Raw genomic sequence first — 25,523 nt, forward strand, 5'->3', positions numbered from 1 at the left:
GATTTCCACACCGGCTCATTCGATAATAATCGAGCTATCGAATGACCGTTTGATTCGTTTAAATTTAGTATAACAGTTTTTTATTTAATCAATTTAAAATTTTTGTATTTTAGAAATTTTTTTTATCGTATATTTAAATTATCTACTTTCTATATTCTTGTGTGAAACAAAAAGTGACTTTATGTACCGAAATATTTTATATGGTTACATTTTTCTCATTTAATTTTATGAATGAAAACGATGAAAATGTAATTAGCTTCTAAAATCAGGACAATGGAATGATTGAACTGGTGTTTAACTTAAGAAAACGGGCTCAAAAAACAAGGATGAGTAAGAAATTACAAAGTTTTGCATATTGATTTTATTTTTTAATGGTTACTATATTTTTAAATACAATTTGAATATTTTATTTGTTGTAATAATTTAACAATACACGCCGTATTGTTGGTAAGCTTTAGTTTTCTTGTGACTGACTAAGGAGGAAAAAGTCGTTCTCTACCGCGTTCTATTATTTGTGTTGTGTGCTTCGTAGTCCATGACTTCCTCATAGATTAGCTCCTTCCACTGCTCCACAGTGTGTTCCCTCTCGTCCACGCTGTGATCATATGGCTCCGGAGCGGGCTGCAAGAAATTCGTACAATTAAGCGATTAAAAACATTCAATTCGTAGAAATCCAGTTCATGGCAGAGCCACTTACAGCATCCACTTCCTCAGCATCATACCACACGTTGATATATTCATGCTTCAAAGCCTCGTCCACAGATATCCGCTGCTCTGGATCAATGACTAGCATTTTACTAAGAAGATTTCTAGCGTCAGAAGCCTTCCGGCGGCTATTCTGATTATTATCATTTGGAAACAAGCCATCGGGGAAAAGTCTATCAAATGAGTATCCAGTGTATCTAGGACGATTTTCCACATAGTTTCGGACGGTTGGCTGTAACCGCTGCATAAATGAGGGAGATGGTGTACCTAATTGCTCTGCAAAGAGAAATGGTTACAGTCATAACGAGAATCAAGTTATAGCATCCAGATTTAAGCAGCAACTTACCAATAATTTTATTCCACTGATCTATATGATCCGTTCCAGGAAACAGCACACCGCCCCGTATCATTTCGCCCATGATGCAACCGACGGACCATATGTCCACGTTCTCTGTGTATCCCATGCCCAAAATGACCTCTGGAGCCCTGTAATATCGGGTGACCACATAGGGAGTCATCATGAAGGTAGTTCCTGCAGTACGTGCCAGACCGAAATCCAAAATTTTTAGAGTGCAGTCGGCCTTTACAACTATATTGGATGGCTTTAAGTCCTGCAAATGAAGTATTGCTTATATTTCGTACTCTTTTTAAGCTGCATTCATACTGTACTCTGTGAATAATTCCTGCTGAGTGTAAATGTTTTATTCCGCACAACATTTGATAAAGCAAATAGGACATTCTGTCGTGATCCAGGTCCATTTGGATGACCTGGCAGAGATTAGCGTCCATCAGCTCCATGACCAGGTAGACATCCTGAAACTCCTCCAAGTTCCTTTGCGGCGTAAAAGCATTAAGTAAGCCAATAATCTACGGATTAAATTCCTCTGTTTAGTAACAATTTGCAGTTAAGGGGTCAAGTTGCATACGTTTTTATGGTTAACAAGCTTCATTAGCTTGAATTCCCTATATGCTCGCTTGGCATGGGTTACATTTTGGAATGGTCGAGATAGTTTCTTAATCGCCACATTTTGCTGGGTGATAGTATCGTAAGCGGCGCTGTAATGCATTTCAAATTCAACAAATTAGGTGTTTTCTTTCATATATTATAGCTCATCTTATCTAATCTTACAAACAATATACAATGGAGCGCCACAGATATGACTTCATATGTTACTAATGTGACGTTCCCAATAAAATATGATTACCATTTGATTCTCGCAATGAAAACATAAGTTAAGATCATATCTAGATATATCTCCATGCATAAATATCTTTATTTTTTAAGCCAAATACTCTTAAATGTATTATATGTAGTAACATATTGATTACCACTTACCATACTATTCCTTGGGCACCTGATCCTATGGGTCGTAGGTTAATGTACCGACTGTGGATGGTGAAGTTGGTGTCTCCCACCTCGACGGTGTAGTGCTGGTGCTGAGCTGTCGTCATTTTTCACTGATTTTATTTATAACTAGTTGAGAGCAAGGAGCATATCGGCCTTTTCAAGAGGGTAAATAAGATAAATCAATACGGTTTTCACAGTGCGATTCTGTTTTATATAAGGAGCAAAGACGGCCGTATGTATGGCTCCATTCCCAATGGGTGGAGGCAGTTTTCAGACAACTTCGTCTGGGATTAGGGGGTAGGAAAACATTAACTTGGCCTGGCCTTATTTCGACAGAATGTTATGGCCATTAAGTGGGTCTCTGTTGTCGCGAGGGGTGAAATTTACTGGCTAGTGTGTGGCGAGTTTGTTGCCAAACCACGAGCAAAAAATATCGAGTTCCTTCAAAAAGATACAATTGCATAACGCAGTCACTTATTTGAGCCGACTTCGAATGCCGAACCCCCTCTTCTATTGATAAGCATTTAAATGTTTGCCGCACACATGCCGAATATGGTTGGAAAAACACCCAACAGAAATCACCGACCGTTTCGTTCTTTGAGCAAAGTGTTTAGCGGCACGCACAGGAAAAAAAAACCGATTTAAAATCGATATGTCGGCTTAAACATAAAAGTACGGAATGTTGGACCACAGCGATGTACATAGGTTCATGTGTATGCATGCCGTTGCCTGTGTAAATATGTACATACACACGATTTGTATGCTGATGAAAACTGTAAACTTCTACTGGTATACATATGTATATGTAAGATGTAAGCCACATACATACATATGCACATACAGTCACACAAATGTGGGTCGATAATTTAGTAACTTTTCAAACTATCTCTCAGATAAAAGATATTCCCCGTGTATTCGTACATCGAAAAAGCGCTCGTTTGCGCTGCAGATAATAAAGCGGTCTTCGCTTCGGGTATTGTCGATATGTAAACGTTAGACATTTGCGCATACATAGGTACATACACTCTTTGGGCAGTTGACATTTTATGTTAAATATCAATAATTTTTTTCATAACCGGCACAACTATAATTGCTTTCAATCGATTATGGCACGTTTTGCAGGAGTGTTTCGGGGATTCGATATTTGATGGGAATGGAACGTAATAGAATATTTATTTACCATTTAACGAAGAAGTACAGATTTTCTTGTGAAAATATAAAATCGATTTTTTTTCTATTTTATTCTACACACTGGGCACTCAAAGTGGCGAGCATTTTAAACTATGTTAATGTTATTGAAATTTAAGAATCAACTATCTGCGGCACTTTCGCATGAGAATAATTGTACATGGATACAATACAATATACGAAAATCTATTGGAATATTCGATCACAACAAAGTTACTTAAATCGGTGTGACCAGATTGCAGTAGGACCAAAACCGCAAACGGCTAAAGTCAGCCACTCGGCTTTTGATTATAATCAGGTTTAATTAAGGTTTTAAAACCTAAAAAGTGTTAATAACTTTCAAGTAAACACATACACATGCAAATTTTTAAATAAAGACCCAAAACGATGTGGGCGCAATGTTTCATTTCACAGTTCCGGTCATTAGAGATTCCTTCGCTCGACTTATCGAGTATACATCGAATGACGAATGAGAAATACTGTCATCACTAGCAATAAATAAAAACAAAAGAGTTGAAATACAAAGCGATATGAGAACGGTTGGTTTTTGGCCACTGATGAATCACAAAAGCTGATAAGTGCTAATTTTAAAACCTTGTTCTTGCAGTCATCACCAGTACTTAAATACCTCTTGGAGAAGGATGTACAGGTGTCGAAGCATTTCGTGGTAGCCGTCTCCAACCTGTCGTTCTTCAAATCTCTGCGAATCCACAGCAGATTTCTGGAGATATCCTGCGATGGAATCGCCTGGTTCGTCTCATGGATAGCCTTCATCTGGTTGCTCAGCTCGAAGAGCTTGTATCAAATGCAAGTCAATATGCTCTTCGGCCTGATACTGGATGTAGTGATCGTGGCCGTGCTGAAGGCGCTGGTTCGTCGTAGGCGACCGGTGGCCAGCAAGGATATGCTGACCATTGGACCCGATAAGTTCAGCTTTCCCTCAGGTCACGCCTCCCGTGCGTTCTTCGTGCTCCTGTTCTTCGCCAAGCTGTACCCGCTCCACATCATATTCCTAATGCCGGTCACAGCTTGGGCTGTAAGCGTGGCCATCTCACGGCTCATCCTCCAGCGTCATTATGTTTTGGATATCTGCGCCGGTGCTGCCATCGGAGTGTTGGAGGCACTAATCGTGGGGCTTCTGTGGATCAGCGAGGAAACTGCATTTAGCATTGTGGGCTTTGTTACCGAGGAAACTGTCGACAGCATGGAGTAACGCAAATTTACGATTGGCACACCGAAAGCAATAGATAATCTATAGATCATTATGATGAATGCTTTAACCAAATACATTGTTAATGTTAAATTCATATTATTGTGTATTTCGCATAATTTTTCCTTGTGAAAATTAAAAGTGTACTTTAAATGAGACTAAAGTCGTTATACAACCAACTTTAATAAAATAAAATAAATATAAAAGCTTTTAAAGATATTTAGATTATTAATTATAAAAAACTATATTGTAAATTCCTTTGTTCTGAGTCTTAGCACTCCTAAATATATCGATTCATCGATAAGGAGTCAACAACCCCAACGACTTCGTCGGGGGATGAAATGTTGTATGCCACATAAAGTTTTCGCGAAAGGATAAATACAAAAATATTTTCGGAATCGTTGGCATGTCAATTGGACTATTGAAATAACAAAAGGCTTCATATTGTTAGCTAGATTAAGCAATATGAACAAATATTCGGCATTTATAGTGTGCATTTCGCTCCTGCTTTTATTTACAAAAAAGGATGTGGGTAGCCATAATGTGGACTCCGGAATATATGGGTAGGTATTTTCACCGAAAAGCTCAAGTTTGCACAACAATAATTAGCGAAATACTTTTGTGCGAATTAATAATTAATCAAATCATGATCGAAAAATGTTTTCAATTTTTAAAAATAACTGAACATTGTGTATACTCGAAGGCAGAAATCCTTAGCCGCCCTAATCCTTTTAATCCTTAACAATGCAATATAATATTTGCCCCGTAGTTTCCAGCAATCATCGGGTATCTGCCATATTTACAATGGCACCATTTGTCGCGATGTCTTGAGCAATGCCCATGTTTTCGTATCCCCCAATCTCACCATGAACGACTTGGAGGAGCGATTAAAGGCAGCTTATGGAGTAATCAAGGAGTCCAAGTGAGTACAATGCCATTTCAACATTTCGTAGCTAATGCCAATGGCATATTTTCAGAGATATGAACGCAAATTGCCGCATGTACGCTTTGCCCAGCTTGTGTTTCAGTTCAATGCCAATTTGCAGGACTCCTGAGCGCACGAATCTCTTGTACTTCGCCAACGTGGCCACGAATGCCAAGCAGCTGAAGAACGTCACCATTCGCAGGAAGAGAACCAAGTCCAAGGACATTAAGAACATAAGCATATTCAAGAAGAAGTCCACCATCTACGAGGATGTGTTCAGCACGGACATATCGAGTAAATACCCACCAACCAGAGAGTCTGAGAACCTAAAGCGCATTTGCCGCGAGGAGTGCGAACTTCTGGAGAACGAGCTGTGCCAGAAGGAGTATGCCATTGCCAAGCGACATCCCGTCATCGGGATGGTGGGTGTGGAGGATTGCCAGAAGCTGCCGCAGCACAAGGACTGCCTGTCCTTGGGCATCACCATTGAGGTGGATAAGACGGAGAATTGTTACTGGGAGGATGGATCGACATACAGAGGTGTTGCGAACGTCTCCGCATCCGGAAAGCCATGTTTGCGATGGTCTTGGCTGATGAAGGAAATCTCCGATTTCCCCGAGCTCATCGGTCAGAATTATTGCAGGTAATTTCAGCATTTTGTAGTATATTCAAACAGAAATGGAAATAATTAGTTATTTTTAACCTCGGTAGAAATCCTGGAAGTGTTGAAAATAGTCCTTGGTGTTTTGTGGACTCCTCGCGTGAACGCATAATCGAACTTTGTGATATTCCAAAATGCGCGGACAAAATATGGATTGCCATTGTCGGAACGACTGCAGCCATTATTCTAATATTTATAATTATATTTGCCATAATACTTTTCAAAAGAAGAACAATCATGCACTATGGAATGAGGAATATTCATAATGTGAGTAGAAATATAAGGATATGCCACAGAGTATTACAATTATTCTTACAGATAAACACACCCAGCGCCGATAAAAATATCTACGGAAATTCGCAGCTTAATAACGCACAAGATGCTGGCAGGGGCAATCTGGGAAATCTATCCGATCACGTTGCTTTGAACTCCAAACTCATCGAGAGGAATACTCTGCTGAGGATAAACCACTTTACGCTGCAGGATGTTGAGTTTCTGGAGGAGCTGGGCGAAGGAGCTTTCGGTTCGTAATTCCGGTATAATTAGGTTATATAGTAGTTAACATCCAATCATTATAGGAAAAGTTTATAAGGGACAGCTCCTGCAGCCCAACAAAACCACGATAACAGTGGCCATCAAGGCGTTGAAGGAAAACGCCTCGGTGAAAACGCAGCAGGACTTTAAGCGCGAAATCGAACTAATCTCGGATCTGAAGCATCAGAATATAGTGTGCATATTGGGCGTTGTGCTCAACAAGGAGCCCTACTGCATGCTGTTCGAGTACATGGCCAATGGTGATCTGCACGAATTCCTGATCTCAAACTCACCCACCGAAGGCAAGTCGCTGTCGCAGTTGGAATTCCTGCAAATAGCTCTACAAATCAGCGAGGGAATGCAGTATCTGTCCGCCCATCATTATGTACATCGCGACTTGGCAGCTCGCAATTGCCTGGTAAACGAGGGTCTGGTTGTGAAGATATCCGATTTTGGACTATCCAGAGACATTTACAGCTCGGATTATTATCGGTAAGACTTTGGATATATATTAAGCTTGCAGCTATAATGGTTTCTATTGCAGAGTTCAGTCAAAGTCGCTATTGCCTGTGAGATGGATGCCCTCGGAATCAATATTGTATGGAAAGTTTACCACAGAGAGCGATGTTTGGTCCTTTGGAGTCGTTCTTTGGGAAATATACAGCTATGGAATGCAGGCAAGTATCTCAAACTCGATTTAAATGGGCCATATCTAATCCCAATGATATCCCTTTAGCCATACTACGGTTTTAGCAATCAGGAAGTAATCAATCTCATCCGTTCACGGCAACTGCTCTCCGCTCCGGAAAACTGTCCCACAGCTGTCTACTCGCTCATGATCGAGTGCTGGCATGAGCAGTCAGTAAAACGTCCAACATTCACAGATATTTCGAACCGTCTCAAAACTTGGCACGAGGGCCACTTTAAGGCCAGTAATCCAGAAATGTAAACTTAAGATTTTACACATATGTATTTTCAACGAAATGGACTGTAAAATAAGTAGGTTTAAGAATTTAATAAAACGAATGATATCGAAAACCCGAAGAGTGTTGAGATGTTTGGGATAGAACCAATTGATTTTCGATTATATTACCTTTTTTGTAACTTTATTAAGTGAGATTTGTTCGTAATAACCATATGGTATTTAAATGTTTGGTTGTGCCAATCGGACAATTCTTTTATCCAGTAGCAATGCCCAGGGCAACGCCACCGAAAAATGATGCCAAAAATATGTGCAGATCGTTGACTTTTGGACCCTCCTCATCGCCAATCAGTTTGGTGTACCATTTCGCCACTTTCTTGCCGTTTCGGGTTAGGAGGCTTTCCGCTCTGTCTAATTGATTGTCGACATATCTCTCGGTCTGCAAATTGAGTTCAGCATGAATATAGTATACATATAGATAAATGGTTTAAATTAATTATACCTTATCCTTCCAGTTCTTCTCACGACCCAGCGAGGCTTCCACTTTGTCGGCGAGCTTATCCACGCTCTTATCCAACTTAGACCAATTTATTTTCACAAGTCCTTCCTGGTGGGCGATTTCGAGCAAGATTATGCTGCCGCCAACTGCAAAGGCAGCAAATTTGCCAATCTTCATAGTTGTATATCCTGTGACCCTGCAAAATTGTTATATATTTAGTGAGATAAGATACACAAATTCCAGCAAATGCTATAAATTTGCAACTCATCATTTGGCGCATAGACCTGTATACTAAATTGCCGAATTATCTAGCTTATCTTGTGCAAAATATATCAGCTTTATCTGATTAATAACTCATTTCTTTACACTATTTAGTTCCTTTCTTTTTTAGGTAGGTCCTTTATTTCTGTATCCCGAAAACAAAAACAAGTACATATTTGCAATAGATGTAGCGGCTAAGCGCATTCAGTTGTATATTTTAATGAAATACCTACTTTGCCATTATCTACGAATTATTAACTACAGTATGCAAATAATCAATTCACTTCAAATTCCAAAGACAATCGGCATTGCTAAAATTTAACTGATTCGCCGCAATGATATAACCACATACCATCCTGATGAGACGCCAATAAGCATCTGCGAATATGCTGAGCGTTGGCCAATATCGCTAAAAACTTTCTTAAAAATTTCCGAATAATTAGTCATTTTTAAAATTAGATGTCGACGTTAAGATGCAAAATTCTGACCGCCCAGTTTACGTCAATTTAACACAATAATATATGCCCGTCAAGATAGCGTCACTTTGGGCAACATTTTTGGGGTGGGTTTATTGGAACTCGGAAACGGAACAACATATGTTAGGGGAATTATGCGAAAAAGAGTAAGCAAAATATGTGGTAGCAATTAGCGTAGAAACTGGAAAAATCGCATAATTTAATTTTAAATAGCATGCATGATAATCAGCTGATTTTGTTGACAACAGATGCTGATTTTCAAATGTTTATAATGCAGCAAATAATTATAAAATCATGGAAAATTTATTATTAATCTGCGCCTATATGTGAAAAGATATTTATATCTGAAAAACTAATATCTGCAAAAGTATTAGAATGGGTTTAAAAAGAAAAATATACCCAACTTTTACTTAATTTTAGTAAACTTATTCAGACACAGATTGTATCAAGAAATGCTATTTTGTCTTACCTTCGTGAATCCTAAATCCTAAATCCAAAAATTGACAAATTTTAAGGACCTCTTATTATTTATTGATCTTAGCTACTGCCTTATTTAAAGTTTTTAGTAAAGATCCACTTTTCGAGTCGAAAAATGTTTTTTTCAAAACGTCAATTTTCTCCCCCTTACTTTAGACAAAAACCCAAAGTTCGAATGAAATCTACAATACAAAATGTACATGAGTTTATTTAAAATAATTGTTAAAACTACTTAAATAAATATCATACAGTATATTTACAAATTCGAATAGATTAGCCAATTACTTAGCAATTTTAATTACTTTGCTAAATCACCAAGAATTATAAGTCCGTAATAAGCATTGATTACAGGTATGTTGATTCACCTGAAAATAAAGAAAAATTTTAATTTATTAGTTTCGTTTTTGCTTAAACAAGCTTAACGAATTTATTAACTAAAACTCAACGAGAATACGATAAATATCAAAATAGCATGAATGAATTACAAGCAGAAGACTTTTGATGATGATGAAACACACAAAAGACACATTCTGCTTCGGGATCTTGATGAGATATATTGAGTTTTCAACAGCAGCAACAGTGAAATAACTATACGAATCAGTCGAAGTTCGACAGTTCGATGCTAGTTTTGTTAAATGAATTGAGTAGGAGGACAATGGCAGTGCCCAGAGTCACATACTTATGAAGCGGTGAGAGATGTGTGATGAGAATCGATGCGGATACTGATTAAGGATTGCCGGTTAGTTGACCATTCGAGCCGCAGGCAGGGGCTCCCACTCACTCACCTATGTACATTAAATTCTAAACAGATGTGCAGAGCGCAGCTGTAATCGATCGGTTCCCCGTGAAAGGAAGTGGATCTGTGTAAGCCTGTCTCTGCTAGTATACTCGTAAAAGTCTTGGGGACATATAAATCCAGTTCTGGTGGCTTCGTTTTATACATCAAAATTAAGAGATCGTTCAGCCAGAAGTCTTTTAAATCGTCTCGGGTGATTATTCTGGCGAAGTCAATAAGTCAATAAGAATATAAATGTGTGGACGACATATGCTATAAAGGCTATATCTTTTAACAAATCTAACAAATCTTAATTTCAATACTCATACAATACAATTAATTACAAAATCAAACCGATAATGGTCCAGAAATCAATTGAATCGAAACTCTTAGTATTAAATAAATGTGAAATTAGAACGAATGTTCATCAGTATTACTCGATTAAAACAGATAGATTTTAGTGAGATCTGGTCATTGAGAGTATAGTGTGTGCAGCAAACTCACCGGATTCCCAATCTTCCTCGCCATCTTCGGTACCACAGTTGAATTTTGGAGAGGATTGTTTACATGTGATGTATGAATTGTAATTGATGTTCTTATTTTCGTTTATACTTCGAGTGTCAGAGGTGATATGAACTTCACTATTCTGCCATTTGATTAAATCAGTTTTCTTAATGGACGGTTGATTAAATATATGATTTCGTTTTATTTCCTCTTTTGTGGAATCATTCAAGCTTGGTAAAAGAGTTTTGCTATTAGGCTGTTTGCGTTTGCACGCAGTCGAAGTATTTTTTGAATTGGTTGATGTGTCGTATTGAATTTTAGTCTACGAATATTAGATTTATAGATTAAGCATATTGGTCTGCGCAAAACGTGTTTTCACTTACAACTATATCCTTATGATCCAACGTTTCTATTGTTTGACTTTTCGCTGTATTATCATTGACGATCGCAGTTAAGACTTTCTTTTCGGTATAGCAGTTTGGCGACAAACTGTCATAGTCTGATCTTTCGAAATTTAAAACATTTTCGTTTCTCTCTTTTTCGGACGCTTCAGCTTGAACATCATTGCTAAAATTTTCTGCCTCGAAAACGATTGAAATCTGAAAGGAAATCAAGCACATTTCTTCGTTAATTTCGCAGCATCTATTAAAATGCTTCGAAATATCCTACCTTGAATTCCTCTGAAAACCTTTTATGTTCGCTGTCTTTATGTACATCATCGATTTCCGATTTGCTTAAAGTGTGTATATATTTGTTAACTGTTCCATTGGACTCGCAAGCTAAAGAGAATGTTTAATTAAATCGTTTATTTAATGCATGTGCAACATTAAGTATACTTACGTGAATAGTTTCGCACAAAATACGTGTTTAGCCAAAAGTGACCAATGATTTTATCTGGTGATTTTTGTGTGAGTTTGAATTTTACATCGCCGGAAACTGGTAATGATGGTTTAATGGTCAAAACAAATGATTCTTGAAAATCAATCGCAAAGGTTTTCAGTATCTGCAATTACAAACAAAAAGAAGAATATTGCCGCTGGTTAGAAAGATATTCAAAAATAAATACTTTAGTGCACTGAAATCATGTGAAATATCACATTTTTAGTCAATTAATGCTATAGCTATATATACTTACATCTGGCTTTGAATTTTCTGTGGCTGAGTCGTGTAATACAGATACTGAACATTCTACCGTGCCTAAGTTTTGCACACAACTGGACTCCGAGAAGCGTATTTCACATACCTGAGATATACAAATGGAATATTTAGATTTTGTTTTTGCGCTGATTGTGGCACTGCTGCTCGAAATACTCACGTTAAGGCTTACTTTCGAATATGGAACACTTGAACAAACTAGTTTGGAAAAATACTGAACATATCGACGCTGAGATGGGATTGTCACACCTTTTCGGTCCTTTGTACGCTTCTCATCATACCACGCTAGTGCCTCGTCGGCGGATTTTTTAAGTCCACTGAACACTAAATATGCACAGATCATGGTACCTGAAATGAAAAAAAAAAACAGGATTAGTTAGTAGCCCTACAAATATGCAACGAAGATCATAAGTGTGCCATGATGTTTATGAACTTTCGCACAAGATATTGGACACATTTCCTACCGGTTCTGCCTTTTCCAGCTTTACAGTGCACGGCTACGACATTGGACGAATCTTCCTTGAGCCACAAATCAACATCACTGCAAAATCGTTGTATTAACTCAATCGTTGGAGGGTTATGATCATCGAACGGATAAACAGCTACTCTCTGCAATGCGAAATAGCACATTTTACATATTTTACGCCGCCAATGAGAAAAGGTTCAGCAAAATTACCCCGTGAAATTTATCAACGTCGTAACTACGCTCCGAGCATAGGTTATAGACTTTATAATGCTGGGCATGATTCTCTTCCAATAGCTTGAAGACATCTTCCAGACGATTTCTGAATAGGCCCTCTAGTTTATCCGGTGCTGGATAGCCCATGGCAATTATGTTATCATTAATGTCTGTGGGTAAATAAATGATTTAATTTAGTATTCCATAGATTGCGGCTGATTCAGTGACTTACATGTTAAATCCAAATTGTATCCTTTTTCTTTGTATCGTATACGTTTTTTACTCACTACATTGCGTATCACGTTGGACATTAACGAAATAGTGTTGGCCATATTTTTAAGGTTTAAAGACTTGTCTTTTTTTTTAAATTAGATTAGCTGCATCCATTCAAATGTATTTGGGAACATGTGCTTGTCTTCTATTTACTCCATTGCAAAGTGTACGTTCTGAAAGGAATGTAAAGCATATTAATAAATCTAACTAATCTGTATGTTTTCCAAAGCAAGTTAGAAAAGTATTGACTCGTTTCAGCTTAGTTTTCTACTGAGAATTAGACAGGTTTCTAATATGGTCAATAGGAACTGCTTAATTATACTGTGGCAAGTCATTCTACAGGGATATATGTAACTAATAATGGGCTTGTTTACTCCCGATCCATTTAGTTTGTTCTATATAAACTATAGTTCTCACTCCGCTAAGATATATTCCTGTTTGCAGTTCTTGCTTGGATACATATTTAAGCACGTACATACACATACAGAGGTGCACTCTCTTTAGGAATAGTTCCCTACTTGTTTTCCCAGGAACAGGTAAAGAGTTAACTTCAGTTCGGTTTATATATCCACAAATATCCTTAGCACAAACATGCACACACACGCACACACTCGCACATGCACAAGCACATACATACACAACACACAGGCAGGCATTTGCGGCACACACGTGAAACATACTTACATGTATCGGCATATTATCAAAGATAAACAATATAACAATCTTCCGCTTGGCATAATACATTCAGATTGGTTGTCAAATGGTCCTGGTTGTAATTAAACTGGCCAACAGAACAGAGTTCTCTTATTGAAGCCCAACGCACGGCGATTTCGATACGAATTCGAGCAATTAAATGGGTTCGTTGGCTGAGGGGGCGATTTTCGAGGGGTGAAAATCAAAATCAAAATCCGTTTTAGAAACACCGAGCAGTAATTTCGAATTACTTAACATAGCGACTGATTTGGCAACTGTTTTTTGTTTTATCTCGCCGAGTAGACACACTTTTTTGACAAACTGTTTGCGAATGGTGGTATGTATTGTAGTTAGAGCACATATGCATGTACAGAAATATGCAGATATGGATGATGGGCATGTGCACATATATGCACCGATTTTTGTGCATTTATGTACATATTTGTTTAAACAAAAACATATTTACAATTCCACAGACATTTTACACATTTACACTATCAGCACCACACGAATATATGTGCCCACTGTTTAATACATATGTATGTGCATATGGGTATGTTTAAGTCAATAAGCTAAATGTTCCAACCGAGCAGGTTCTGGCTACTGCATTTCAAAAAGCTATCACATGTTTTGCTCTAAGCCACGAAATTTCAAATAAAACTTTTCAATTATGTGTAAAACTTAAACAGTAGCGCTCATGCTCTATTAAATGTATTATTAATTTATCAAGCGTGAGATCCACAGGGTGTTTACGGCGAGCGATACCACCACAAGATTTGAGAAAATGTACATCCAGTGCTATCGACGTGCGTGGTGCCCTCTCGATTAAATTGTGTATGCAAAAACTATCGATGGGCCATCGATAGAACTATTTATTTTTTAACTGTGCAGCTCTAAAACGTTTTAACTCGCAATGTGTAATTGTCAATCAATTTTTTTTTAATCTTAATAAACACACACATAACTTAATGCTGATACTATTAACGTGACTACCAACACAACTTTTACTCGAGTTCTACTCACGAAACAAATTTTACAGCAGCTATTAAAAAATGAAATTTCTAGCAAAACCCAATTTTTGGTGTGCGATTTTTCAAAACGAAAACATTTTTCAGATCTATTTATTTATTTATTTTTTGTTCGAGCCATTAAAGTTCTATTAAAAACTATCAAGTTGGGTAATACCACTAATGTAATAGTCTCTTTTTTTATTTACAATCGATAAAAGTGCAACAGGTTTTTTATGGGTATTCGATTTTTGGACATAAATATGAATTGGAATTTAAGGTTCCTTTTAAAAACAGACCTGCTATCTGAATACTTTAAAATTTAGAACAATTTTCAACAATTTAAAAATTAAATTTGAATCTTAAGGCTAGTTGGTTTCCGCAAAATGAATTCCTAACCACTTAATTCTCAACTGTTCACTGTAATTCGTAACTTGAATAAAACATAAAATAGGCCAATTATCAGTAAATGTTATTAAAGCAAAAAGGATCGAAGACGAAGAAATAAAAACAACTGTTTTGCCGTGTTAACCAATTTCTCATTTATTTGTCTCGCTTGTTATTTGTTTAAAAAGTTTCTGCAGTCCATCGTTTAAATATTTAATAGCCCCTTGGGCTAGCTAACTAATCGTCGTTATCTCAAGTATTGCTTAGCTATGTTTTGAACTTTAAGCAATCTAATAAATCTGAAAGTGGCGTTAAGAGATACTCCAACTGACCTGTTAATTTAGTTAAATGAAATAAAACATAAACATTAAAACCGATGCGCTTAATATAGTTGCTTGCAGCATTGGCTAGATTTTTGCCGTTTCGACCCAACTACAATAAGTTATAGATTTGTATAGTATTTGTCTTAATAGGTAAAAAGTTAGATCGATGGATAGTACACATGCAATATTTCTTACCAAAACGTAAAGTCAATGATCTGTTTGTAAACAATTGTCGGTTATTGCTTTTTGTGTTTTCGAGATCCAGAAAACAAAGCAGATTTTCGAAAACGCTTTCTTACCAGTTTCGGACTGCTGACTGCTTCATTTCGTAGGATTTATTGCGATGGTTATAAGAGGTTCTGTAAAAATGAAGACCTACACAATTCCGAGTTCTCAAAGTTCTTTAATGTTTTAGACCAATTAGTTTGCGATAGCTTGTATGTATACGAGAAACTGTTGCGCATTTCCTTTATTAAAATTGCGTACTTCTAGATTTTGGTTTGACGTTGTTCGAGTCTTAGCGTATTTTCCTTACTAGTTTTCTACGTTATAACTTAAATTTTACGTGCTTGCAATTGTCATGTTAATGGGTATTCGTTAAATAAATAATGAAGAGACGACGACTATCAGTTTTTTGTTTGTTTTTTATCATTTTTTTTTTTGTTCTTGATGTGGGGGGATGAGGGAATCTGTTGGACGATCGAAAACGATCGAATGCTACGATTTTAAATGTTTGAGTCTGGGTTTTACGGTCGCGCTTAAGTTATTATTTATTAATCTTTACTCATAGGCAATCCTTAAGCAACTATGAGTGGTGTTGTCATTAGAATCGATGGTTTCCCACCGGCGAGCGGGACCTGAAGCGTCCGGCCGACTGACCACCAGTGCGTCCGTAGCTGGCGCTGCTTCCGCTGCTGTAGCGGCTGCTGTCGCGTCCACCGCCGTAAACCTCGCGGCGATTGAAGCCGCTGCCGCCGCCCTCTCTGCCATTATAGCTGCTCGCACCTGATCGGCCGGAGCTATAGCCCCGCTCCGTGTGCCGGCTTGAGGATCCGCTGGATCCGCGTTGCCGGAAACCGCCTCCGCCGCTACCACCGCTTGTGATGCTGTGCCGGCCAAAGTCGCCGCGTCGTCCGCCCCTGTCCATGGGTCCGCCACGCCTACCCTGGCGTGGCCGCCCCTTTGAGATCTCCACGCGCAGCTGGGAGCCGAGCAGCTCGGATCCGTTCAGTATGTCGCACGCCTTTTCGGCGTCGTCGCGGTGCTCGAACTCGACGAACGCAAAGCCCGGCGGATTGAAGGCTATCCACACCGAATTCAGCTTGCCGTACTTTGTGAACTCCCCCTCCAGATCGTCCTTTTTCACTTTGTCGGTCAGATTGCCGACATACACCCGTGTCCCGCGCTGATCACCCATGCTGGACATCTGGATTCACTGTTTCTGATTCGTTTTCGGAGTTATCCTGCAAATCGGATAGCTGCCTTGAAAAATAAATAATCAATAAGTTATCACCACCGGACAATTTAGCGTTTGTATCTATATCAAGTTTTCGACCAGGGTGGTTAAACTCGTTGCAAAAATGCTAATTTTCAAAAATAGCCTTGCATTTGGAACGCTGAGAATGGACGTGTGTCGGGATGTATTTATGGTTTAACAGCCCCTTAAAAAAGGGACTTCCCACTGCTCCAATGACTTGCATTTTAAATTATTTTTATACTATGTACTTCGAAATATAACAGGGTTATCTGAAGAATTGTAGAAATACGTCGATTTAATTTATATAATTTTAAAAATAATTGTATGATTTTTAGTAAAATAAATAAATAATGTGATGTAGAATATAAAAAGTTTGTAAGAATATATAGCCATTTTCTATCCTCTGCAAAGCCAAAATAATGAATAATTTAATTTAGCATTTATTAATTATTATTTTATTAATTAATAATTTAACATTTGTGACTATTATCATATAAAGACAAGTGATTATAAGGAAGTGTATTACGATTTAATCTTTATTTAGTTTTTATCCTGATATATACAATTCTAATAGTTCCCTTAATGTGTTCCATTCCATCGTTTCATTTAAGACATATTACGACAGGCATCTTTGTGTGTGTGGTTTTGTTTATTGTTACCTTGAGTATTTACGAAAGACGCATAATAACAAAGAGTTGCAAAGTTGTTGAATTATTTGAGAGTTATAATGGCTGATATGGAAATGCAGAGCAACAAAATGTCAATAACAGAGGAGACACAAGCGGTAATTTATTATAAAATATAAAAGATGACTCTTTTTGCTTTAAACATGAAGTGAATTGTTCTAATGCGCAGTAAGGCTTTGCTTGTATATATGTACACGTATATAAGCTATCCTCTGTATGCGTGTATATAATACATCTGTGATTTTTATCATGCAAAAGCGCCAATTTTCAAACAAGATTTTAAGTTTGACTTATCGGAACTAAATTTTTTGCGAATAAGAATAAAGAGAGGAAATTGTTGTGGGATATCGACAAATATTTATATTTAATATTATATTTTTAAGCAGACGCGCAAAGAATGCGGAAAAAGGGGACGAAAACCAGGAAGAAAGACGTCTACTGAAAAATTGGACATCAAAGCCAAACTAGGTAAGACCAATATTTGCACTTATAACACTTAAACAACGGTATTACTTTTAATAGTATCAACATTCCCAAACACTCATACATATTATTTACTATGGCATTTTATATTACGCGTATTATCCCTTGCAGAACGCAGCAGACAAAGTGCCAGGGAATGCCGGGCGCGCAAGAAGCTGCGTTATCAGTACCTGGAGGAACTGGTGGCAGATCGGGAGAAGGCTGTAGTGGCTCTGCGTACGGAACTGGAGCGCGTCGGTATATAACTTATCAAGCCACGTCCAACCAATTTATTTATTCTCATCTTTATTGCAGTTAATTCAATGGAATAACCAGTTGAGCGAAAGCAACACTCCAACCAACAATGACCAGTTACTTCAGGAACTCGGAATCCTCAAACAAGAATAACCTACATTTTAATTTTTAGCTTAAGAAAATTACTTTTATAATAAATGTACGACGGTTACTATTTATATTATTACGAAAATCCTGCAGAATGTTTTGTTATTTTCAATATTGCATTTTAAAGCTTTTTATTGTTTAGTTTGTATAGTGATTAAAGCCAAATTAAAGTATTTTTATGATAAAAAAGAAATAATTAAATATTTGTTATTTAAGGGTGTTTTCCAATCGGTACGCTGGAACAGTGATAAGTGGAACGATTAATCAAAGGGTTCGATAACTTAGTCGTGAAAAAGCTATCAATGGTTTCTCCCATCTCTCCATCGGCATAAAAATTCAGAATATTCTAAAGAACTAAATAAATGTAAACATTATTTATAAACAGCATTAATAGTTATTCAATTGACAAACGTTTGTGCTGTAAGCAGCGCTTACATATGTGCCAAAATATTCTCACTACCAACAGAATCTCCAACAAGATATTATGGCTTTAAATGGATTTTTAGAATTCTTCCAAAAGGGCAAGGTATGTTTGGTCAATAACAAAACCATATGCAGTTGATATAGTTTCAAACTCATTTTCAGACCTTTAGGCCAAAGAAGCCCTTTGCCTCCGGAACCATTAGGTATTCCTTACATAAGCAAGCCCAGGCCAGTTTGCAATCCGGGATTAATCTGCGGCAAGTGGTGCGTTTGCCGCAAGGGGAGAATCTCAACGACTGGCTAGCTGTGCACGGTGAGAAAAATGAATTATACAATTTATATAGTATACCTAACGTTGTATATTTCAGTTGTGGACTTCTTCAATCGCATAAACTTGATCTACGGAACCGTTTCTGAGTTTTGTAACGAAACTACGTGTCCCACGATGTCTGGCGGCTCCAGATATGAGTACTTATGGGCCGATGGAGATCTGTAAGTCCAGGAAATGATATTCCGACGAGCCTAAACTAATGTAGCTACGATTTCAGATACAAAAAGCCAACCGCCCTCTCAGCCCAAAAGTACATTGAGCATTTAATGGACTGGATTGAGTCACAAATTAACAACGAAGCTGTTTTTCCAGTGTCCACGGGTAGGAAATAATATATTTTACTTTATACATAGAATTTCGCCCTTTCCTAATTGTGTACTATAACTTCTTTCAGATGTTCCCTTTCCCAAAAACTTCTTAGCAATATGTCGTAAAATTTTAACCCGTCTTTTTCGTGTTTTCGTTCACGTCTATATTCACCACTTCGATCGGATTGTGAGCATTGGAGCGGTGCGTATTACTAAATAGTTATTTTAATTGATTCAATAAACTGTGAAATGTTTTCCCCGCTTTCAGGAAGCTCACGTGAATGCCTGCTACAAACATTTTTACTACTTTGTGCAAGAATTTGACATGATTTCGGCCAAGGAATTGGAACCCTTACAAGAAATGACATCTAGAATTTGCAAGGATAAGGATTGAAAGTAATTTGTACTAGATTGTGATGTAAATATGTATTGTTTATTACAAAATAAATAAGCGAACACAAAGATTCCTGTCCTTTTCTTAATAAATAAAATTATAATTTTAGTTTTTCAAAATTTTTGTTTGTTGGTACTATTTTCTCATCAAAATGGTATATTAGGGGTACTCCTCTGTTAAAAGCTGGTATAATAAAGTTCAATAGATTTGGTCGCACCGATGTAAACAGAGTTTTTCGCACTAAGTAAATTAAATTGCTGATTTATTTTGTTAAAGTAAGCACTTTTTAGAGTATTGTACAAAATGGAGATGGTTGAACCGGATTCGCACTTGGTGGCCCTGAAAGGTAAATGTCGGATGCAGTGCAAATTATGGCCAAAGTGTTGATGATTTCCTGTTTTCTTAGTTATGCGCTTGATGCGGCCCACTTTGGTGGGCCTTGGACCTGTGGTAACCTGCGAGCCCACGGATTTGGTGCAGAGATTTAGCAACTCCCAGGAGAGCGATGGAATGTCCGGTGCCTGTGCGGAGACCTTGGCGGCCGGCCAGGTGCTACTGCTGCCACAGTCCTTCGGCAGCATTTACCTGGGCGAAACATTCGCGAGCTACATATGCGTCCACAACACCACACCGAATCCGGTGGAATGCGTCACCGTCAAGGCGGATCTCCAGTCGAACACGTCACGCATCAACCTATCCATGCACGAGAACGCCAAGTCGCCAGTGGTATTGCCGCCGGGTGGAACCATTGACGATGTGATACGATACGAGGTAAAGGAAATCGGAACACACATGTAAGTAGCACAGGAAAGTTGGCAAAACAAGCTCGTTCGTCCATATAATCTAAGAATATCATTATATGTCCTGAATTCCTTTCAGTCTCGTCTGCGAAGTGAACTACTCGACTCCTGCGGGCTATGCTCAATCGTTGAGAAAGTTTTTCAAGTTCCAAGTGCTGAAGCCACTCGATGTGAAAACCAAGTTCTACAATGCGGAAATCGACGAAATCTACTTGGAGGCACAGATCCAAAACGTGACCACCAGTCCCTTCTGCCTGGAAAAGGTGGAGCTGGATGGCTCCGAGGACTACTCCGTCACACCACTGAACACGCTGCCAAATGGGGAATCCGTATTCACGGTGAAGCACATGCTGCAGCCCAACAATAGTTGTCAGTTTCTTTATTGCATCAAGGTATAATGCACTGAACTCTTATATCTATAACAAATTCATACAATTTAGTATCTTGCGTGCAGCCCAAAGGAGATATAGCGAAGAACGTGGATACCCTGCGGCAATTTAATAATGTGGGAAAACTGGACATCGTTTGGAGGTCGAATCTTGGCGAGAAGGGCAGATTGCAAACTAGTCAGCTACAGCGATTGGTAGCTATAAAAATTGTAAATAAAATATATCCCATATAAAATTCTAATTTTTCAGCCATTCGAATGCAAAACGCTCCGCTTGGAAGTACTGGATGCGAAGAACACCATTAAAATCGGCACGATATTCACGTTCAATTGTCGCGTGACGAATACCTCCGAGCATCCAATGAAACTGAATGTGCGACTGGCTGCAAAGTTTTCGCCTGATAGTCAATACACGGGCTGTGCTGATTTTATGCTGAATCTTCTGCAAAGTGGCGAATCTGCCGAGTTTCCATTGTCCGTCTGTCCATCCAAATTGGGCCTCGTGAAAATAACACCCTTGGTATTGACGAACACGCTCCAAAATGAGCAGTTCACCATTGAAAACGTCGTCGATGTTTTTGTTGTTAATTCGGATTACGATAATGATACCACAACTCATCAGAATAAGTTAATTCGTTACGAAAGTGCTGCAAGCTGTTTGACCCAAAAGCAAGTTCAACTACAAGTTGTATAGAATTCAATAGATGCAAAAATGTATACTTTACCTTTATGCTAATGTGGAATAGATCTTATAATTTATGTTGTTATTCTGTGTAAAACGCTATACCTTAATAAGAAAAGTCGGCGGGATAATTTTTTTAATGAAAATTTCCTGAATGACCTTAAAGAAATGTTCCTTAAGGTTGATCCTAAATTTCATTTGCATATTTTATATACTTTCTTGTAAATAGATAGTTAGATCTCGCTTTTCTTAGCAAATAACAAAAAAACTAAATAAATAAAAAAACATACTCACAATAGATTCAAAAAATACCCCATTTAATTTAAATCAAATATAATTGAAAATTTAGACCACATTTCTTGTAGTAACACGGATTTTTTCGAACTGCTGCGCCGGTAACACTAGTCCACTTTTTAGATCATAACACTAGATCTTAAAATGTTACGAAATGTGTGCACATTTTCCACGCATTTTGGAAAATGCGTATTCCAAGCCCAGCAACCGATTCGCGGAATGGCGGGCCACTCCAAATGGGCCAATATCAAGCACACCAAAGCACTGAAGGATGGGGCCCGAGCGGCGCTATTTGCAAAAATTTCGAGGCAAATTCGAATGGCCATTCAGGAGGGAAACTCCGCGGATCCGGCAATTAACTCCCTTTTGCGGACGGAAATAGAAAGAGCCCTCAAGCAAAACATGCCCAGTGGCACCATACAAAACACCTTAAACAAATTCAAGGCCAGCAAAGTGCAACTTAAGAAGTACCGGATCGACATCAAGTACAAAAGAAACGTGTACCTCATATGCATTTTCTATACCGACAACTTTTCTGGCGTTAAAATGGATGCGACACCGATGATCAAAAAAGCCGGGTAATATCTCAAATTGCATCATTTTGTTGGATATAATTTACTAATGAGGTTTTTAGAGGCGAGTTCATGGATGTTGGAAACCTGTTTGAGGACTTTGGATTGATTGAAACGCGCTATGATACTGCAAAACTTCTAAATGAATCCAGTTTGGAGGATAAAGCCACCAATGATGCTATAGAGTTGGGCGCCGAAGAGATCGAAGTCGTTGACAATGCCGATGGCTCCGTCAATGTATGTGATTGCTTTCATGTATATTATATAAATATTAATTTTCCTGCATTATCATACAGTTCCTATGCAATCCATTGGTTTTAACTAGCTTAAGTAGGAACTTGGAAAAGGCTGGATACACCGTGGAAAACAGTGAACACATATTTTCACCAATGGTAAATCATTCGTTAATTCAATTTTCCTTTATTTAAATAGTATTTTCTTTCAGAATGTAGTGCAATTATCACCCGAAGAGCAAAAGGCTTATGATGTGTTTGTAGAAAAACTGAGAAACCTCCCGGGCTTAGAGGATATCTATGACAATGTGGAACAAACATGACTTGTTAAATAAAACGTTGAATATATTACTTACTGAGTTTAAATTTGAAAAAAAAAAAATATTTTTCTAACTGCTTAAGATACACTGTTAAGTAACAGAGTGTTCAATTTTCAGTGTTCCTGTTTCAGCGCCAAACGTTTCTGTAATTTTAAAGCTTATGTAAACTTGCTGGAATACCCCTGACGAACTAAAATCCAGCTGTTTGTGTGAAACCAAACCAATACATGTGGAGTCAAAATCATCGGTCGAAATTGAAAATATGAATTATTTAAGAGTTATTCGGAATAATTGGAAGAAATGCACGTTCGGAGCGGCAGTGTCTGTGTACGCGCTTCAAGCGCTGAAAACGCACATAGAGTATGCATTCAGAAAACAGTGGAAATTCGACGAAACTTTAACCTCCTTATTTGCTCTCCAGGATTGAACAACATATGCGGGAATTCGCCTCCAACATTCAGACCAATTGGGTATCGGATCGCCCCAGAAAGGTACTGGTGGTCATGAATCCGGTGGCCAACAAGAAGAGATCGGAGAAGTTCGTAAGTAGCTGGCACACAGCTGACTAAGATGATAACCCAGCCATAGATTTTCAGTTTAAGAACTACTGCGAGCCGGTTTTGCATTTAGCTGGATATTCGGTGGAGATCCTTCGGACGAATCACATTGGTCATGCCAAAACCTACGTGGAAGAGCTGGCAACGCTACCCGATGCCATTGTGGTTGCCGGCGGCGACGGCACCTCATCGGAGGTGGTCACTGGGCTGATGCGTAGACGCGGCAATCTTTGCCCGATCACCATCCTTCCGCTGGGACGTTCGGTGCAGTCCGCATCCAAGCGCATCAACATCTTTGGCGTCAAGGACGTCAACTATGTGAAATGCCTTTCCAAAGCCCTGGAACCCATGCTCAAGGATGAGAGCCAGTACCAGAGCGTGATTCGCTTCGATGTAATCAACGAAGAAGATGGCAGCGACAGCCAATTGAAGCCCATATTCGGTCTTAATGGTCTGTCCTGGGGTCTGCTGGAGGACATCGATGCGGCAAAGGATAAGTACTGGTACTTTGGACCACTGCGTCACTACGCTTCCGCTGCCTCCAAGTCCTTTGCCGATAACTGGAGCCTTAAGACCGACTATGTGTACACACCGCCGTGTCCTGGCTGCGTTGACTGTGCTGCTACTGTCCAGCGCCAGGAGACCGTCCAGCCCTCTGGCCTCTTCACCAGAGGCCTCATTAAGTACAAGAATAATACGGGTGAAACCAAGAGGCCGCTCGCCAAGAACGACAATTGCAGCAAGAAGTTCGAGGGAAGCGCTGAAGCCAGCCAGATCAACATCAATTGTGTTCAGAACAAGGATAACTTTGCGGAGCTGGAGAGCCAGTTTATAAGCTCCCTGCAGCCGGGCTGGGAGTTCATCAAGCAAATTCCCGAAGTCACGTGCAGCAAAATTTTGCCCAGCTTGGTGGTTAAGAGCAGGACTATTCAACTGCATCCGGATGGTGAAATGGGCGAGAAGTTTTACTCCATCGACGGCGAGGAGTACGATGCAAGACCCATTAAGGTATCTGTTGTTCCCAATGCTATTAAAGTGTTTTGTTGACATTTTAAACGTGTATATTAATTAAATCTTGATTAAATGGCGCTACTAGTATAGCATAACACATTCACAGCAAAAGTTAACCGCTATTTCTTCCCAAATCCAGAGCTGCGTATAATCATTCTCAAACTTCTCTGCGGTGATCAAAATCAATTTATCGTTTATTCGAATGCATGAGCCAGTTTTACGGCGCAGTACTTTTATTGTAAATGATTTTGGCTTGCAATTAAAGTGATCATACCAACATTTTCTGGCAATACACTCGATCGAACGGATATAGCGTGGAAAGTAATTTAAGCCTAAGTCAATCCAGTTGATCTTCGAGGAGCACTCCCACGGCCGCTGCTTGAACCCATCGATTCTCGGATGTCCCACACGATCCATGAACGCGCTCCTCGTGCGCAGGCTCTTGCTCCTCGGTGGCTCCTTCTTCTCCACCAGCGCAAAGTGGTTGGTCTCCCAGGCGGGAAAGTGGCTAACTGAAATCGCGTCACTGTCCGCATAGAATGGCAGCTCGTACGACGAACGCTTGTAGCCCAGATGATAGCTCTTCTCCTCTGGCTCGCCCGGCGGATCGATGCTCATGTAGCGCGGATTGAATGCCTGTCCCAGAATTTTGGCCAGCGACTGCGTGGATAGCTCGGCGCAGTAATCGGCATCATCTTGAGCCGTGCCAAGAACTGCCAACCAAGTGAGCACAATGGCCAGTTCACTTTGGGATTTCATAATTGGACACAGTATTCGCAGAAACATGGCTGGCTAAAAACAGGGCTACTACACCAGTAGTAGCAACTGATTTATCGTGATTACAGCAGTTATCGTTGCTCCCTACACTGTAACTTATTTCGGTACTAAAGTAATAACAGCCAATTCAATGAAAAGAAGGATTTTAATTTCAGTGTCATTGCGAAAGATTATAAATTAAATTTATTCATATATATAACTAAAACGCATTCTAAACTTTGGATAAATTTAAAGTTTTTTTTTTATATTAAACTATAAAAGATGGGTCTAAATATTTGAAGTCATAATAAAATTGTCATCATAAGGTAAGTTTCGCTACTCAAGTGGGCTCCAGTTTCTTCGACTATCCAACATAATAGCCGAAAAAACAGCTCTGATGGCTTTATTCGAAAAATCCCATCTCT

At 38.7% G+C, this 25,523-nt stretch overlaps 12 protein-coding genes across 17 annotated transcripts; 7 read left to right on the plus strand and 5 right to left on the minus strand.

Annotated features, from left to right (window-relative positions):
* Positions 1–346: 346 nt before the first annotated feature.
* On the minus strand, positions 347–3,476 carry LOC6731761 (stress-activated protein kinase JNK). Its single transcript, XM_016178511.3, has 7 exons — positions 3,234–3,476; positions 2,042–2,206; positions 1,632–1,761; positions 1,375–1,572; positions 1,052–1,316; positions 698–981; positions 347–621 (listed from the first exon to the last, which is right to left on the minus strand). The coding sequence occupies exons 2-7, from the start codon at positions 2,155–2,157 to the stop codon at positions 496–498; spliced, it is 1,119 nt and encodes a 372-aa protein (XP_016024445.1). The 5' UTR covers positions 2,158–2,206; positions 3,234–3,476; the 3' UTR covers positions 347–495.
* A 146-nt stretch (positions 3,477–3,622) lies between these two features.
* On the plus strand, positions 3,623–4,666 carry LOC6731762 (phospholipid phosphatase 6). The gene is made up of 2 exons (XM_002078861.4): positions 3,623–3,780; positions 3,849–4,666. Exons 1-2 carry the CDS (start codon positions 3,772–3,774, stop codon positions 4,452–4,454), a joined length of 615 nt encoding a protein of 204 aa, XP_002078897.1. The 5' UTR covers positions 3,623–3,771; the 3' UTR covers positions 4,455–4,666.
* Positions 4,667–4,765: 99 nt separating this feature from the next.
* LOC6731763 (tyrosine-protein kinase transmembrane receptor Ror) lies at positions 4,766–7,567 on the plus strand. Its single transcript, XM_002078862.4, has 8 exons — positions 4,766–5,014; positions 5,221–5,373; positions 5,429–6,019; positions 6,088–6,304; positions 6,356–6,560; positions 6,616–7,063; positions 7,116–7,248; positions 7,308–7,567. Exons 1-8 carry the CDS (start codon positions 4,917–4,919, stop codon positions 7,518–7,520), a joined length of 2,058 nt encoding a protein of 685 aa, XP_002078898.1. The 5' UTR covers positions 4,766–4,916; the 3' UTR covers positions 7,521–7,567.
* An 81-nt stretch (positions 7,568–7,648) lies between these two features.
* Positions 7,649–8,802, minus strand: LOC6731764 (FUN14 domain-containing protein 1). The gene is made up of 3 exons (XM_002078863.4): positions 8,606–8,802; positions 7,996–8,188; positions 7,649–7,932 (listed from the first exon to the last, which is right to left on the minus strand). Exons 1-3 carry the CDS (start codon positions 8,698–8,700, stop codon positions 7,750–7,752), a joined length of 471 nt encoding a protein of 156 aa, XP_002078899.1. The 5' UTR covers positions 8,701–8,802; the 3' UTR covers positions 7,649–7,749.
* A 580-nt stretch (positions 8,803–9,382) lies between these two features.
* On the minus strand, positions 9,383–14,098 carry LOC6731765 (phosphatidylinositol 3,4,5-trisphosphate 3-phosphatase and dual-specificity protein phosphatase PTEN). Of its 4 annotated transcripts, none has more exons than XM_016178507.3 (12): positions 13,764–14,097; positions 13,277–13,606; positions 12,552–12,765; positions 12,317–12,489; positions 12,105–12,249; positions 11,801–11,988; positions 11,621–11,728; positions 11,326–11,488; positions 11,155–11,264; positions 10,869–11,084; positions 10,486–10,807; positions 9,383–9,571 (listed from the first exon to the last, which is right to left on the minus strand). In XM_016178507.3, the coding sequence occupies exons 3-12, from the start codon at positions 12,649–12,651 to the stop codon at positions 9,552–9,554; spliced, it is 1,545 nt and encodes a 514-aa protein (XP_016024446.1). In that variant the 5' UTR covers positions 12,652–12,765; positions 13,277–13,606; positions 13,764–14,097; the 3' UTR covers positions 9,383–9,551. The 4 variants fall into 4 exon arrangements, 3 of the variants coding, with proteins under 3 accessions (XP_016024446.1, XP_016024448.1, XP_016024447.1); XR_001599977.3 differs by adding an exon at positions 9,992–10,204 and having other exon boundaries at positions 13,277–14,096; XM_016178509.3 differs by having other exon boundaries at positions 13,277–14,097.
* Positions 14,099–15,446: 1,348 nt separating this feature from the next.
* On the minus strand, positions 15,447–16,596 carry LOC27206510 (RNA-binding protein Rsf1). The gene has a single exon (XM_016178506.3). It carries the CDS (start codon positions 16,426–16,428, stop codon positions 15,826–15,828), a length of 603 nt encoding a protein of 200 aa, XP_016024450.1. The 5' UTR covers positions 16,429–16,596; the 3' UTR covers positions 15,447–15,825.
* A 496-nt stretch (positions 16,597–17,092) lies between these two features.
* Positions 17,093–18,114, plus strand: LOC6731767 (REPTOR-binding partner). 2 transcript variants are annotated; one of them, XM_016179906.2, is made up of 4 exons: positions 17,093–17,263; positions 17,552–17,633; positions 17,760–17,881; positions 17,943–18,114. In XM_016179906.2, exons 1-4 carry the CDS (start codon positions 17,207–17,209, stop codon positions 18,033–18,035), a joined length of 354 nt encoding a protein of 117 aa, XP_016024452.1. In that variant the 5' UTR covers positions 17,093–17,206; the 3' UTR covers positions 18,036–18,114. The 2 variants fall into 2 exon arrangements, with proteins under 2 accessions (XP_016024452.1, XP_016024451.1); XM_016179905.3 differs by having other exon boundaries at positions 17,094–17,263; positions 17,760–17,885.
* A 182-nt stretch (positions 18,115–18,296) lies between these two features.
* On the plus strand, positions 18,297–19,553 carry LOC6731768 (MOB kinase activator-like 3). Its single transcript, XM_002078867.4, has 6 exons — positions 18,297–18,555; positions 18,615–18,765; positions 18,821–18,944; positions 19,001–19,104; positions 19,178–19,293; positions 19,360–19,553. Exons 1-6 carry the CDS (start codon positions 18,514–18,516, stop codon positions 19,483–19,485), a joined length of 663 nt encoding a protein of 220 aa, XP_002078903.1. The 5' UTR covers positions 18,297–18,513; the 3' UTR covers positions 19,486–19,553.
* Positions 19,554–19,668: 115 nt separating this feature from the next.
* Positions 19,669–21,552, plus strand: LOC6731769 (probable trafficking protein particle complex subunit 13 homolog). The gene is made up of 5 exons (XM_002078868.4): positions 19,669–19,831; positions 19,892–20,279; positions 20,365–20,677; positions 20,740–20,868; positions 20,924–21,552. Exons 1-5 carry the CDS (start codon positions 19,789–19,791, stop codon positions 21,365–21,367), a joined length of 1,317 nt encoding a protein of 438 aa, XP_002078904.2. The 5' UTR covers positions 19,669–19,788; the 3' UTR covers positions 21,368–21,552.
* A 169-nt stretch (positions 21,553–21,721) lies between these two features.
* LOC27209240 (probable transcriptional regulatory protein MYPU_6240) lies at positions 21,722–22,805 on the plus strand. Its single transcript, XM_016184703.3, has 4 exons — positions 21,722–22,227; positions 22,284–22,458; positions 22,518–22,613; positions 22,667–22,805. Exons 1-4 carry the CDS (start codon positions 21,794–21,796, stop codon positions 22,775–22,777), a joined length of 816 nt encoding a protein of 271 aa, XP_016024453.1. The 5' UTR covers positions 21,722–21,793; the 3' UTR covers positions 22,778–22,805.
* Positions 22,806–22,947: 142 nt separating this feature from the next.
* LOC27208356 (acylglycerol kinase, mitochondrial) lies at positions 22,948–24,453 on the plus strand. Of its 2 annotated transcripts, XM_016183946.3 has the most exons (3): positions 22,948–23,134; positions 23,196–23,316; positions 23,371–24,453. In XM_016183946.3, the coding sequence occupies exons 1-3, from the start codon at positions 23,037–23,039 to the stop codon at positions 24,376–24,378; spliced, it is 1,227 nt and encodes a 408-aa protein (XP_016024454.1). In that variant the 5' UTR covers positions 22,948–23,036; the 3' UTR covers positions 24,379–24,453. The 2 variants fall into 2 exon arrangements, with proteins under 2 accessions (XP_016024454.1, XP_039154336.1); XM_039298402.2 differs by lacking the exon at positions 22,948–23,134 and having other exon boundaries at positions 23,363–24,453.
* Positions 24,370–25,484, minus strand: LOC27208405 (protein trunk). Its single transcript, XM_016183986.3, has one exon. It carries the CDS (start codon positions 25,126–25,128, stop codon positions 24,424–24,426), a length of 705 nt encoding a protein of 234 aa, XP_016024455.1. The 5' UTR covers positions 25,129–25,484; the 3' UTR covers positions 24,370–24,423.
* Positions 25,485–25,523: the final 39 nt, after the last annotated feature.

The sequence above is a fragment of the Drosophila simulans genome, chromosome 2L, assembly GCF_016746395.2.
Source record: "Drosophila simulans strain w501 chromosome 2L, Prin_Dsim_3.1, whole genome shotgun sequence".
Classification (NCBI taxonomy): domain Eukaryota; kingdom Metazoa; phylum Arthropoda; class Insecta; order Diptera; family Drosophilidae; genus Drosophila; species Drosophila simulans.

Excerpts from the sequence above, each read along its gene's own strand:
- LOC6731761 (XM_016178511.3), bottom strand. The coding sequence starts at position 2,157 with ATGACGACAGCTCAGCACCAGCACTACACCGTCGAGGTGGGAGACACC. Across the intron at positions 1,317-1,374 it reads CAGCAGGAATTATTCACAGA|GACTTAAAGCCATCCAATAT; the intron begins GTACAGTATGAA and ends CTTCATTTGCAG. Across the intron at positions 622-697 it reads ATGCTGAGGAAGTGGATGCT|CCCGCTCCGGAGCCATATGA; the intron begins GTAAGTGGCTCT and ends AATTTCTTGCAG.
- LOC6731763 (XM_002078862.4), top strand. The coding sequence starts at position 4,917 with ATGAACAAATATTCGGCATTTATAGTGTGCATTTCGCTCCTGCTTTTA. Across the intron at positions 7,064-7,115 it reads TACAGCTCGGATTATTATCG|AGTTCAGTCAAAGTCGCTAT; the intron begins GTAAGACTTTGG and ends TTTCTATTGCAG. Across the intron at positions 7,249-7,307 it reads TATACAGCTATGGAATGCAG|CCATACTACGGTTTTAGCAA; the intron begins GCAAGTATCTCA and ends ATATCCCTTTAG.
- LOC6731764 (XM_002078863.4), bottom strand. The coding sequence starts at position 8,700 with ATGACTAATTATTCGGAAATTTTTAAGAAAGTTTTTAGCGATATTGGC. Across the intron at positions 8,189-8,605 it reads ATTGGCGTCTCATCAGGATG|GGTCACAGGATATACAACTA; the intron begins GTATGTGGTTAT and ends ACAATTTTGCAG. Across the intron at positions 7,933-7,995 it reads AGAAGAACTGGAAGGATAAG|ACCGAGAGATATGTCGACAA; the intron begins GTATAATTAATT and ends CTCAATTTGCAG.
- LOC6731765 (XM_016178507.3), bottom strand. The coding sequence starts at position 12,651 with ATGGCCAACACTATTTCGTTAATGTCCAACGTGATACGCAATGTAGTG. Across the intron at positions 12,490-12,551 it reads ATACAATTTGGATTTAACAT|ACATTAATGATAACATAATT; the intron begins GTAAGTCACTGA and ends ATTTACCCACAG. Across the intron at positions 11,489-11,620 it reads CAGAAAATTCAAAGCCAGAT|ATACTGAAAACCTTTGCGAT; the intron begins GTAAGTATATAT and ends TTGTAATTGCAG.
- LOC27206510 (XM_016178506.3), bottom strand. The coding sequence starts at position 16,428 with ATGTCCAGCATGGGTGATCAGCGCGGGACACGGGTGTATGTCGGCAAT.
- LOC6731767 (XM_016179906.2), top strand. The coding sequence starts at position 17,207 with ATGGCTGATATGGAAATGCAGAGCAACAAAATGTCAATAACAGAGGAG. Across the intron at positions 17,264-17,551 it reads TAACAGAGGAGACACAAGCG|ACGCGCAAAGAATGCGGAAA; the intron begins GTAATTTATTAT and ends ATTTTTAAGCAG. Across the intron at positions 17,882-17,942 it reads TGCGTACGGAACTGGAGCGC|TTAATTCAATGGAATAACCA; the intron begins GTCGGTATATAA and ends TCTTTATTGCAG.
- LOC6731768 (XM_002078867.4), top strand. The coding sequence starts at position 18,514 with ATGGCTTTAAATGGATTTTTAGAATTCTTCCAAAAGGGCAAG. Across the intron at positions 18,556-18,614 it reads AATTCTTCCAAAAGGGCAAG|ACCTTTAGGCCAAAGAAGCC; the intron begins GTATGTTTGGTC and ends ACTCATTTTCAG. Across the intron at positions 19,294-19,359 it reads GGATTGTGAGCATTGGAGCG|GAAGCTCACGTGAATGCCTG; the intron begins GTGCGTATTACT and ends CCCCGCTTTCAG.
- LOC6731769 (XM_002078868.4), top strand. The coding sequence starts at position 19,789 with ATGGAGATGGTTGAACCGGATTCGCACTTGGTGGCCCTGAAAG. Across the intron at positions 20,280-20,364 it reads AAGGAAATCGGAACACACAT|TCTCGTCTGCGAAGTGAACT; the intron begins GTAAGTAGCACA and ends AATTCCTTTCAG. Across the intron at positions 20,678-20,739 it reads AGTTTCTTTATTGCATCAAG|CCCAAAGGAGATATAGCGAA; the intron begins GTATAATGCACT and ends TCTTGCGTGCAG.
- LOC27209240 (XM_016184703.3), top strand. The coding sequence starts at position 21,794 with ATGTTACGAAATGTGTGCACATTTTCCACGCATTTTGGAAAATGCGTA. Across the intron at positions 22,459-22,517 it reads ATGCCGATGGCTCCGTCAAT|TTCCTATGCAATCCATTGGT; the intron begins GTATGTGATTGC and ends ATTATCATACAG. Across the intron at positions 22,614-22,666 it reads AACACATATTTTCACCAATG|AATGTAGTGCAATTATCACC; the intron begins GTAAATCATTCG and ends ATTTTCTTTCAG.
- LOC27208356 (XM_016183946.3), top strand. The coding sequence starts at position 23,037 with ATGAATTATTTAAGAGTTATTCGGAATAATTGGAAGAAATGCACGTTC. Across the intron at positions 23,135-23,195 it reads GCGCTGAAAACGCACATAGA|GATTGAACAACATATGCGGG; the intron begins GTATGCATTCAG and ends TTTGCTCTCCAG. Across the intron at positions 23,317-23,370 it reads AGAAGAGATCGGAGAAGTTC|TTTAAGAACTACTGCGAGCC; the intron begins GTAAGTAGCTGG and ends ATAGATTTTCAG.
- LOC27208405 (XM_016183986.3), bottom strand. The coding sequence starts at position 25,128 with ATGTTTCTGCGAATACTGTGTCCAATTATGAAATCCCAAAGTGAACTG.